At 38.4% G+C, this 13,232-nt stretch overlaps 1 protein-coding gene across 1 annotated transcript in view; it reads right to left on the reverse strand.

Moving 5' to 3' along the window:
- RYR3 (ryanodine receptor 3) overlaps positions 1 to 13,232 on the reverse strand; it is a 506,360-nt gene that overhangs the window by 318,491 nt on the left and 174,637 nt on the right. The window contains 1 exon segment of the mRNA XM_079126345.1: positions 4,603 to 4,710. Coding sequence (XP_078982471.1) covers positions 4,603 to 4,710 — 108 coding nt within the window.

Raw genomic sequence — 13,232 nt, forward strand, 5'->3', positions numbered from 1 at the left:
TGACTTCACAAGATGGATAAATGTCCTGAACTTGGTTGTGAGGTAAGAATTTATTGCAGTTTATCTCATGACATGTACCTTAAGTACCTTTATTAAAATATGAATGTATGTTTATGCTTCATTGGCTATTTTGAGTTCACATGATAGCAGGTGTCAACCCCAGCCTCTTGACAGGCACCAGTATGTCATCCTCAGGAAGCAGGAATACACGACAAATGTGCCACATCATATCTGAGCATTTCTCTGGCAACTGCACTGTGTGTAGCATTTCCCACTCCAAAGACAAGGACAAATGAATCTGAAACTCGCTTTAGAGATAATGGCTATTATACAACTAATACAGGGATATAAAGAAGAATCTCTCAGTGAGGACATTTATGATAAAGGTTCTTATAGAAATAATATCTTTCCAGGTCACATTTTTCAATCAAGGTTAGAAGACTGAGTGTATATTAGCATACCAGATATTTTAGCCCCTAAAGTCAAGTATGGATATAGATAAAATATAACATTCACATTGCAACCACAGCACTAGTTCATTTTATATGTATATTTTATCTCTTATGTCAGTTTTAAAGGTCTGACATTGATGAAGTCAACTTTTAGAACCACAGTCCTCATCAGAAGGAGTATAATCAGAAATGGTGTTAATCAGGCCTTTCATTTCTGGAAGTATTATGCTAGCTCACGTCAAAATCCATTGGGAGTTATGTAGCCCTAGGTTTAATATGCACCTGGTCATGCAGACCAGGACCCTCTCTCCTTGAAGGCAGTTTGAATATTCCTGAAGGATCTTGTGACAGGATGAAGTAGACCAGAGAGAAAGAGAGAAACCCATATTCACAGGCAGTTGTAGGCAATGATATCATTTAATTCTCACCCAATTCTATGAAGTAGCTTGCATTTTGAAGATGTGGGAGGTGAGGTAAGATAGGGGAAATAACTTGCACCACAGGTCACCTGGTCTTCCATAGGCTAGACTGAAAATATCTGCCTGACTCCAAGGAGAGCTTTTCCCACCATGAATGCTGTTTACTCTAACTTTAGAGTTATTTCCACAAGAACAGTGAATGAGGGTTTAGAGGGAAAAGGTAACTTAATAGACATTTTCATACATGTACCATAGAGCCAGTCAACTGAAAATGTGACAATACTTTAATATTCATATGCAGGGATTCTCCTGTCAACACCAGTCATGAAATTGGCCACAGTGCCAAGCATCTATCCCCTGGTAATCAACCCTAGGAGAAAATAAGACAGGCTTAGAGCAGAGGTAAAGTGATCCAAGGATGAGCTTAGGTAGGCAGGCTCTGAGAAGCACCAAATCCTCTTTGTTCCTAGGTCCTCCTTCTCATTTATTCTCCTTTCAACATAAAGCCAGCTCCCATGTGTTCCTGACTGGAGTTAAGGACATTTCAATAATAAAATAAAACACAAAACTCTGCTGTTAAATTTGGTTGAGCACCTTTGTTTTCTTTGTTAGCAAGGGAAATTGCTGCAGAATCATAAATCCTTGAAAAGACTTCCGTGAATGAATAAACAACTGAAGTCATTTTTAAAAACATTCCGTTGCTACACAGCAGTGAACAGACGCACCACACAAGGGCTAATTTATGACCAGAAGTAAAAAATATTGCACTCCTCAAAGCTTCCCATTTGGTGGCAGTCATGATCATTAGTGAAAGTAATACTTATTTAAAAGCAGTAAATGGCTATTTCCAAACAGAACAGAATGGTATGCAAAGGAGGCATCATTCCGCTCACACATCCTCCGGCTCTCCAGAGAATCATTATGGTCTTTCCTGTTAACTCACTTCCCTCTCTATCTTCCCTCTTTTTCACTTTTTCTTCCCTGCTGAATATTATTTTTTTAAAACCCAGTTAAGTACTAATAGTAAATATGCACAGTAGTCACTCCAGATAGCAAACTGATCAGACACAAGAGATTATATAAAAATAGCACTTCTCATACTAAAGACGGAGAATCCAGATGGAATTCTGAGAGGAGTCCAAGACGTTCTAGTACCTGAAGCTTTTGTCTGGTAACTACTTTGTGGAACTTCTAATGGAATGTAAAATAATAATTTTGAGAGTATCATTCCCCTCTCAGTGAATAATGGTAATAAACATGTCAGAATAAGAAATAACTAGCAGATATCTCCTCTCTTTGGTAAATCGCACAAAGAGGCAGTAACATGGATAATTTCAGAGTTTGACATACTATAGTGATTATTACCCAGTGGATATTTAATAAAATTTTTATTGAACATTTATTTTGGATATGAGTTTTCAATAATATTTAGTGTACTGGAATCTAAGCCTTGTAAATTATCTAATTCCTTGAAATACAAAGTTATATTGAATAAACTTCCACTATAATGTGGCTGGAGATTAAGGTAGGTCTTATTCATATGTTCTAAAGTTAAGAGTTCAATTTCCATTAAGTTGCTCTTTCTATATATGGGAAATGAGTTATTGCTTACTTCTGTGTAAGGGAAGCCAAGTTAAGACTATTATTTAAATTTTTGGCAACAAAGGAGAACAAGAACTTTTGTTTGCTTTCTCATCTATAGAACTCTCTGAAACACTCAAACTACAGGATAGAGAAAAGGAATCCTTTGAAATACAATTTTTGAACCAAATAGGATAAGGCAATATCCACGGGATAATTTTCCAGTTAGCATAGCATCTATCTTCACAATTTCTAGGCTAAGGTCATAAGTAGGTTGGGTCTACCAGACCTTATTTGATACCAAAAGTGATAATATTTAAACATCAATCAGATCTTCCTTATCAAAGATTCTCATATGTGATGTCTTGAATAAAGGATAAACAACAAAAAACTGTTGTCTCACTAAACTGAAAATATTTGAGGGTGTGTGAAAACATGAAGTGCTAAGGTCAATGCCAGGAAGGGTGAAGTAAACTCAATAGTAAATGAACAAAAATCTCACAGTATTAATGCTCCAGGTAAAAAAGAAAAGCTATTCTCAGGAGACTGACTAAAGCACATTGTTGTAAATCAAAAGAGTGAAGAACCACAAACCCTTGGTGTTTAGGATCCCAGAGATCTAATTAAACATTTTAATTTTATAGGTGAGAACACTGTGGTCCAAAAAGATTAGAAGACTTGCCTAAGATCACATTAAGAACTGGAAAATGACCAAAATATAAACATTGCTTTAATTGATTCTGTGGTCACTGTCTCTTGTACTACAAAGGAGACATTTCTATTATGAGTTCATGCGAGGCAAGTAATGATAAACTGTGTTACTTGGTAGCTGAAAATGGTTCCTACCCACAGGCAGGGTCCTCTCCAGAAGAGGAGAAAGAAAATAAGATTTGCAATTACTGAGCAGTGTTAAGAACTGACAGAGGATGTACTTAGTGTTGCCCACACAACAGACTTACCGGGTCAGTGGAGGTTTCTCAGCTGATCTAGTACCTTAACTGGTTCCTTGAAGGATACAGAAGGATTACATAAGGGGAAAGAGAGAGGAGGAGGAAAGCTGTTCCATGTGAAGGAAACAGCTGATGAGCAGGATCAGAGGCCAAAAAAGATCTGCATGTTTGAGGCAGTGAAAGGAACTCTACTGGTTGGAAGTGCTTGGTGGGATGTGGTAAGAGATTGGGCAGACAGGTGAATAGGACTCATCAAACCATAAAGGACAGTAAGTAGTCTTAAGGAATTTGGACTTTATCTCAAGGTAATGGGCAAAGAATTTTTAACAGGGGAAGTGTAATGATTGGTTTTGCATTTTAGAACTGCAAACCTGACTGCTGAGTGAAAATCTGAGGTGGGGTCAGTACAGAAGGAATCAAAGCAATTAGTGGGCTATTGCAATATTGTAGAATATAGAGGATGGAGTGTGGAAAAGTGGGGAGGGTGGAGCATAGTTGGAAGAAGGAGATTTGAGATATCCAGGCTGTAGAATTAAAGTATTTGATGAGTAGATACAAATAAATGTGAGTCATTAGGGAATAGAGGAATCAAAACTTATTCTGAAATATCTGGCCAAAGTCTTGCCAGTAGATCTTCTGAAATGATAGATATGGAGCACTGTCTCTCAGTCAAACACTTAAGGACCATTTTCTGACTGTTAGGAAGCAGTGAAGCCACTGAGTCCTGGGCACACATCAAAGACTGGATTCTATAGAAAATCCTCTTTGAACTTCTTGTAGCCTAGTTTTGCTCCATCAGAACAGTAATATATCTCCAGGGATATTTTCCCATTAAAAAACCCTTCCTCATAGGCACCCTCAATCAAGTCTCCCTCAGCTTCTCCACATTCCTTGGTGGATTCTGGGGAGGAGAGGGAGTAGGTTCAGAGTCTTGTGTTCTGCTCAGGCAGCATTATTGCTGGCTCTTCTATCTTCTGAGGGAAGTCAGGTAATCTTAAGGAAGTAGGATTAGGATTACTGAATATGAGGAACTTAAACTCAGGGATTTAAACTCAGGGACAAAGATTTACTATCTCCATATGAATCATCTCAAAGTTTCCTAAGGTTTCCTAGCTCCAAACTGGAGGAATGAAATGTTTAACCTATATTTAGACTGCAGTGAGTCCCAATCCCAACCAAGGGTATAATTCAGGTACTCACCCCTTCACCGCCATTTTCACCTGTGTTGGCAAGCATTTCCTGCAGGGCTCTGACAGAGAGGGACTGTTCCAGCACAAAATTGCAGACGCAGAGATCTGGAGGAATATACTGTGGAAATAAAACCAGAGTGAGGATACCTATTTGTATCAGTCAGGGATCACTTAATCATATCTCAAAAGCATAGAGCCTACAAATCAAAATGACAATTGAATGGATATAAAATGATAGCTTTCCAAAGCAATCCTTAGCAAGAAGACTGAAGCAAGAGGTATCACAATACCAGACCTTAAACTATACTACAGAGCCATAGAAACAAAATGGCATGGTATTGGCACCAAAACAGACTTGTAGACCAATGGCAGAGAATAGAAGACACAGAGACAAACCCACATGAATACAATGATCTCAAACTAGAAAAAGGCACCAAAAACATTAATTGGAGAAAAGATAGCCTCTTCAACAAAAAGTGAAAATTGGAAATCCATATATAGCAAAAAGAATCAAACCTCTCTCTCTCTGTCTCTCACCCTGCATAAAACTCAAAGTGAATCAAAGACTTAGGCATTAGATCAGCGACCCTGTGCTTAATAGAAGAAAAAGTAGACCCAAATCTTCCCCATGTCAGCTTAGGAACTGACTTCCTTAACAAGACTCTTAAAGCATAAGAAGTAAAATAAAGAATCAATAAATGGGATGGATTCAAACTAAAAAGCTTCTTCTTGGCAAAGCAAACAATTAATAATGTAAAGAAAGGGCCTACAGAATGGGAGAAATCTTTATCACATGCACCTCAGAGCACTATTCTCCAACTATATTCTATAACTAAAAAGAAAACTTCAAAAAAACCTATAACCCAATCAATAAATGGGCTAAGGAACCAAACAGAAACTTCACAGAAGAAATACAATCAACAAATATATGAAAAAAAGTTCAAACACTCTAGCAATTAGAGAAATGCAAATCAAAACTACTCTAAGATTTCATTTCACTCTAGTCAGAATGGCAATTATCAAGAATACAACAATAATAAATGTAGGCAAGGATGTGGCGAAAAAGGTTCACTCATACATTACTAATGGGAATGCAAATTGGTGCAACCAGTCTGGAAAGCAGTATGGAGATTCCTCAGAAAACTTGGAATGGAACCACAATTTGATCCAGTAATCCCACTTCTTGGTTTATACCCAAAGGACTTAAAATCAGTATATTACAGTGTGCAGCCACATCAATGTTTATAGTAGTTCAACTCACAATAGCTAAACTATAGAACCAACCTAGATGTCCTTCAGCAGATGAATGGATAAATAAAATGTGGTATATATACACAATGAAATATTACTCAGCCTTAAATAAAAATGAAATGATGGCATTTGTAGGTAAATGAATGGAGCTGGAGAATATCATGCTAAGTGAAATAAGGCAATACCCCAAAACCAGTCCATATGTTTTCTCTGACATGTAGATGCTATCACACACTCAATGGGGTGAGGGGTTAGGGAAGAATGGAGGAACTTTGGATTAGGCAGAGGGGAGTGAAGGGAGGGGAGGAGGCATGGTGGAATGAATTGGACATTATTACTGTATGTACACATATGATTACACCAGCTGTGTAATTCTGCATCATGTACAACCAGAAGAATGAGAAATTATACTCCTAAATATATGTGTCAAAATGCATTCTACTGTCATGTATAACTAATTGGAACAAATTAATTTTTTTGAAAAAAAAAAAAAAAAGATGGCTTTCCCTTATTCAGGTTAAGACGGGTTTTAAGCTAGATTCCATAGGATGAGAAGAAAAGCCCCAAGTTTCAAGGAGACAGTGGCCAAGCGGTCAGCACCAGCTTGAGCGAAGGCTGGTGGTGTGTTTGGGAGAATACCCACATGGCCCTGAAGAAGGGTCATGAGGCTAGGCTCCTCTACAAGCATGTCTGAGTGGGACCAAAGGAAGAAAGTCCCTGCAATCTCATCCACAGTAGTTTGTAAGAGGGCAGTATAATGGATCAGAATGTGACTCTAGATCACAGTTGCCAAAATGGGGAATCTACCTGGATGGCACAGCATAAAAAGTGGTAGTAGAGGGGGTCACGAGCTGTATAAATAGAGCTCTGAACAAGTAAATGTCCAGATAAGCACGGGTGACTCTACAGCAACCACGCTAACGTACTAGGATCAGTTGACGGTGATCAGTTACTGGCATGACAGCTGTGCCTGCTCTGGAACATTTCTCGACGATGGTTAAAGACACCTTCTCTGAACACTGAACAGTTAACTCTGAGTGAGCACTTCCTCCGTGCCAGGCACTGCTGTAAATGTTCTGCAAAAATTAACTCCTTTGATCCTTATAACCACCCATCAAGATAGGGACTCTTCATATTCCAGTTTATGACAAGGAAACAAAGGCATAGAGAATTTATGTCCAGATAGTGTACCTGGCCGAGTCAGATTGACATCCAGGCAGCCTATCTCCAAAGTTCATGTACTTAACACTGCTCCTGCTAATAAAAATGTTATAAACTTTTTTCATGACTAGAACACTGTATATCAGTAAATATTTAAGCATTATACTTAAGTAAAATGCCATGCTTGATAATGAGAAAGATACAAACAACAACAACAAAAAACCAAACAAACAAACAAACAAAAAACCCCAAATCATTGTTCCTTGGGAATTCACTGTTCACAATATACCACCTTTCCTGAGAACACAACATACGATCATCTGGCACACTATATCATGGGCAGAAATGTTGGCACTAGAGAATAGCAGGAATAAGGAATGTGGCCAGAAGTCACTGACAGCCATTCCTAACACTTCAAGACAGGTAGAGCTGTTTCCATGGAGCTCCAATTTAAAAGCTAAAGCTAGCCTGCTACTGAGACTCAGATAACTTTTCTGACTAGGCTTTTCATTTTTAAAATAAAGATTATGGAATTTTCCATCTTTAAGTTCCCTTTAACTTTCAAGTGTTTGTACATTCTTCATACCTTCCCAACCTCAATGTTCTTAAAAATAACATGGTGTACCCCTGCTGAACCTGCCTGCAATACTCCTTCATTAAAGTTTTAAGACCCCTTTATTAAAGTATGAAGCCAAAAAGGTAATCCTATTGTAAAGGCTACTGTTAACTTACATTTTCTAGTACTTACCTACTAAGGACTAATGTGAGTACTTTTCTACTTAAGTACTATTTTACTCATGGTCTCTTTGGTTAGGAGCCCTAAAAATAGTCTCCCTAGAATTTTGACATTAAGGAAATTCCCCCAATTCGCTTTATCCAAATAATTCAATCAACAAGAGACTGTAACACAAGGAGGAGCACAGTTTTGTTTTGTGTGTATTCTGCTTTGTTTGCAAAGTCTGTTCTTGCAGCAGGTAATTAACTCATTTGTATGGGACTTGAGTGAGCAAGCAGCTGGTGATACGGACACAGCCTCCCACCCAGGAAGTGTTTTTGCGTACATACAACATCATTAGGAGTAGTATACAATTATATGATGGAGCATATCCCTAAACCTTATGCTGCAAATAAGCATTATCCAACCTAAGTCTCCCAAAATATGAGGCCAACTCAAGAGATTTTACACAGGATTTTCTACTACTCTTAGCCTGCCTGGATTTCATGTCCCCAGAATAGGAAGCATACAAGCCAGAGTCTGATTCTTTCTTCCTCCTTCACTTTATAATAACATGTGATTTGGAGATTCATCCATTTAGGAATAACTGCAGTTAAGATAGTACTATAAAGGTGCTTTTGGGCTAATCAATGGGATGATCTTAACATCTGTGTCTTCATTTACCATAAACCAATTCAGTCAATTCTCTTTAAGTCAGAAAACTTCAGCGCTAAGCATTGGAGATCCTTTCTCTGAGACTATTTGGTTGTCAGTAGTCTTTTCTCCCTATGTCTAGTTGCTTGGACAAGGGACAGGTGGTCTCTTTTTTGCCACCTCCCATTCTGATAAAGAACCACTGAAAGATAACACAGGCACATGGCAGGCTATAATTGCATCTGCTCTTTCCCTCCAGGTAGTCATGACTCCATTACTGAACAGAATAGGTACATTTAAACAGGGGGATGGTGTGCATGGGGAGGAAACACCTCAAATGGGAGCACTGTTTTCCAGTTTCCTAACAGTTTAGTTTTTACACCTCTAGCACATGGACCCTGACTGGACTTTCTATACTTGGGAATATGGCCATGACACTCTAATAGCACAGAGAACAATGTGTAGGCAGTGACAAGGAAGGGAACAGGGCAACAGGAATATCTGGAGAAAAACAATATCCAACTAGCAACTTGCGACATGAATGGAGTCCAAAGCCACTGGACCTACTATGCCAGGTGCCATTCTTAATTAAACTCCAAAGCAGCCTGAGCTCCTACCTCTGCACTCCCTAAGAATGAGCAAAGGCCACTCTTCCATCAAAGCCCATTTGCTGGCATCTGGGAGAGTCCCCCAGGAGGCCAACTCACTGTCCCTGTGCTCTGGAGCCAGTGCCTCAGTGACTCTGCCTGGAAGGGGGGGCCTCATATTTAATGATTCTCTGCACAAAGAAAAGGGCTCTGTTGACATCTGTTCCGAAACAGCTCCTCATCACTCTCCCCAGCTCTATCCTCAGCCTAGAGATGCATTTCATTTTCAAGTGTCCTACAGGAGACCTTGGGATGCCAGGGCTCTGGGTAAGCCAGGAACTAGTATTAATTTATCCCCACTATGTAAAAAATAGTGCGAGGGAAGGTTTATATGTACACTGTGCTCCATAGCCTACATGAAAGCATATTTTTCTAAGATGTGCTGCATCCAAGATCATGGGAACTCAATGCCTCATTCCTAGAGTTAACATTCTTTTATTTAGCACCCACAATAGGTACTCAGCATGGCCCTAGCCTTCAGAGAAACCAAGTGCAGAGTTGGTTACAAGGAGGAGAACTGTTACCTCTATTATACTGCAAACCATAGTCTTAGTTTGCATAATTTTTGATGCACCAAACTGTCCATTTCATGAGATTGTGGGTTCTTTGGAAAATCAGTGCTCTATTCTGCTTTTTGTATCTCTGGTACATAAAACAGTAAGTGTTCCAACCCAAGCCTTTATTTCCTTTCTCATGTCCATCATGCAGCCAGTAATTACTTAGCTAATATATACATTCAATACAGTACTAGCTGCTATAGGAACATAGAAAAAGTAAGATGTGATTTCTATCCTCACGGAATATTTTTTACTGATTGGAAGAGATATCTCCTCTACCTAAGGTTTTATAGACACCAATAAGGATATTGAATGCTAAATGGAGGGGTTTAGTATGTAAAGTTCCATAGGAACCCTTTCAGGGAAATCATGATTAAGAAAGTCACCCAGGCAGGAGGTTGGTCTGAAAGGATGAACAGTATATACTCTTACTAGGGCAAGAAGTTGTTCCTGTACTTGGTAAGAATTCAAAATTTTGTTTAATGAGTGATTAAAATGGGAGAGTCATTTTTTTTCCATTTTCTGTCTTGTATAAATTCTTCCTTTCCATTTAAAATTCCATTTATTGAGAAGTATTTTTAAGTTATGGGCCTTATCTATCCTTGCCTTCCTTTGCTTTTTTACCCAACTTTCCAAAGAAAAGATCACTTGTACAAAGGTATTGTGAATGAGGGAAAGAGTAAGCAAAGGAAGGAGAAAGTACTGGATAACTCCCCTTACTGATCTTTCTGCCTGTATCTCCCACTCTATTCCCAGGGCTGAGCCACGAGACAGATGCTGTCACTGTGCTATTATGCTATGAGAGTAGTGCCCCCTTCTCTGCGGTTTCACTTTACTCAATTTTCATTGCCTGTGGTAACAGTGGTCTCAAAATATTAAATGAAAAATTCTAGAAATAAACAATTCATAAGTTTTAAATACCTTTTGTTTTAGCATGTTTATATAATTAGTTATTGTTGTTAATCCTCCCTGAGCCTAATTTATAAATTAAGTTTTATCATAGGTAGGTATGTATAAGAAAAACATAAGAAAGTTCTATACTAGCCTTCCTGAAAGTGACTGGAAGTTCTGGAACATATTCCCAGAAGATAAGGGGAGACTACTGTATCTGATGGTGATATCTATGGATTAGCCTTACTGCAAGGGGTTCATGCTTGCAAACTGAAATAATGTCCAATGCCAATGACCTGGGAACAAGGAGTGATTGTGTGAAAGAAACTAGAACTAAGCAAGGAGAGCTGGGTCTGGGAGAAGTGACTCTCACATTCATGGACCCAGTTATGGAGAGTCAAGATAGTTACTGGGATGTTCTTAGGCAACAGATGTTATGGACACATCCAATCAGAGACAGGTCTGAAGCTATGTCACACACTGGAGCAGGCCTCGTGCTCTCCTCTGGGGTTCCATGCAAATAGGGACAGGAACAGTGAGCATATTGATTGTGTAGCAATCAAACTTTAAACTGGAATGTTGGAATATTTTGGATCTTCCATCTTTATTTTATTACTCTTCAGTGTTCAATAGACTTTAAAAAAAAAAATCTGCCACGGTTCATTATATTACTTTAAAGACAAAATTTTGATAAGCAAACAAGACAGAACACTAAAAGTAACATGCTTCTGCATGGCTAACAGGATGGTAAAAATAATCAGACAGCAGAACAGGGAGGGGGACAAAGTCAGGGTTCCTTTAACAACCATCAAAAAGATGGCTCTACTCAGGGGCAATCCTTAAAACTTATGCATTGTATTAAAAAGAAAAGTGTCTCAAATATCTCCTGCCATGGTTTGGCTGTGGTTTGTCCCCCAGGGGTTCATATGTTGGAAACTTGGTCCCCAGGGTGGGAATTTGAGAGGTGACGGACCCTCCCAGAGCTGAAACCTAGTGGGAAGGGGTTTAGGTCACTGAGGACCCTGCCCTAGGAAGGGATTAACATAGTTCTCTTGGAACCTCAGTTCACACACAAACAAGTTGTTATAAAAGATCAAGACAGGTCCCTCCCCACTCTGGTTTCCTATCTCACCACATGATCTCCCCTCTCTTCCTGCTATGAAGTCCTCCACCATTAGGACCTCCCCAGAGGCTGAATTGAAGTGGCTGCCAAATTTTGGACTTCTAACCTCTGAAACTGTGAGCAATAAAACTTCTTTATAAAGTGCTTAGTCTCAGGGATTTTGTTATGATGGAAAATTGACCAATCCATCCCCTTTATTCATGCTTGGGACCATCTGGTCCAGGAACAAATATGTGTGGTGTTCACTTTCATGGCTCTAGTTTCAAAATGTAGACAAAAGAAATCTTTCTCTCCAGGGGCACTATGTGAACTGTAGCAGACAGAGCTGGACTCAGTCCCCAGTGGTCTGGCATCTACATGTGCTGTATTTGTACCATTTTATCACATGGCTACAAACAGGACTAATAACCATTTCCCTAAGATAGCTCCATGTAGTCCCCCTCAAAGACATGGATGAGGAGACTTCCCAAACTCTTCTAGGCAGAAGCCCCTTTTTTGTTCTAGAAAATGTTCCAGGCCAAACAGGTCTGATGTAGTTCAGTGTGGAATTCAATGAGACCAACATTTCTTGGGATAGCATCAGAATATTCAGAAATGGATGTGTAGCTCTTATTTCAAGAACTTCAAGTACTTTACAGACATTATCTCATCCACCTACAGCAGACATGAGCTCATTATGAGCTCCCAATCAATTATTGATCATACATAATTATTTGCATTGTGTTTATACTTCAAAGGCAGAACCAGTCATTAACCAAACTAACCTGCATACCCCATACCAACCCAACTTCATTTAAGTTTTTATGTAGTACTTTTTAAAGATTTGTCACCTCTGGAAAGTTGATAATTTATAATGAAAGTTACATAGCAAAAGTCTTAATCTGAAGCTGCCACCTAGTCACTGTATTTCTACAAAAGAGTTAATGGTTTTACAACCACATTAGAAAGAGGTCAACTGAGATGCAAGGAATTCTATAAAACATACATGACAGTACAGAAATTAGAATGTATGCATGTATATATTCACACACATACATTTCAAATACATCTATGTACCAATCTATGTAACTATGCCAGGCACTGCAGTAAATGCTTTGTAAATATAATTCACATTTAACCCTTGCCCAAACACTTTCATAGAAGAGATTAGTTATACATAAGGAAACAGACTCAAAAAGGTTGAAATACCTCCCCACCAATCATAATTTTTGGAAAAACATTTCATCTTTTTTTTTAAGATTATTTCTTATTTTAAATTGTACACATTTGTGGAATACAGTGTAATAATTTGGGACATGTTTATAGTATGCAGTGATGGAGTCAGAGGAGTTAACAGTTTCATCTCCAACTTTTAAAAATAAATTTACCATGTGATAATAGTACTTATTTCAATATATGTATACAACATATCCTGTGATATATTCAATATATGTATATAATATATACTGATCACATCAGGATAATTAATGTTTTCATCTCATTATTTTGTTTTTGGAGTCTCTGAGCTCCTCTCTTCTGGTTATTCATGAAATATGTAACGCTTTATTGTGAATTATAATCCTGCCCCTGTTTTGTTAGAATACTTAAACCTTGAATTTCAAATCCAATTTTCAGATCTATTCTGCATCAATATTCCTGAAT

Source organism: Sciurus vulgaris (assembly GCF_902686455.1).
Source record: "Sciurus vulgaris genome assembly, chromosome: 2".
NCBI classification, from domain to species: Eukaryota; Metazoa; Chordata; class Mammalia; order Rodentia; family Sciuridae; genus Sciurus; species Sciurus vulgaris.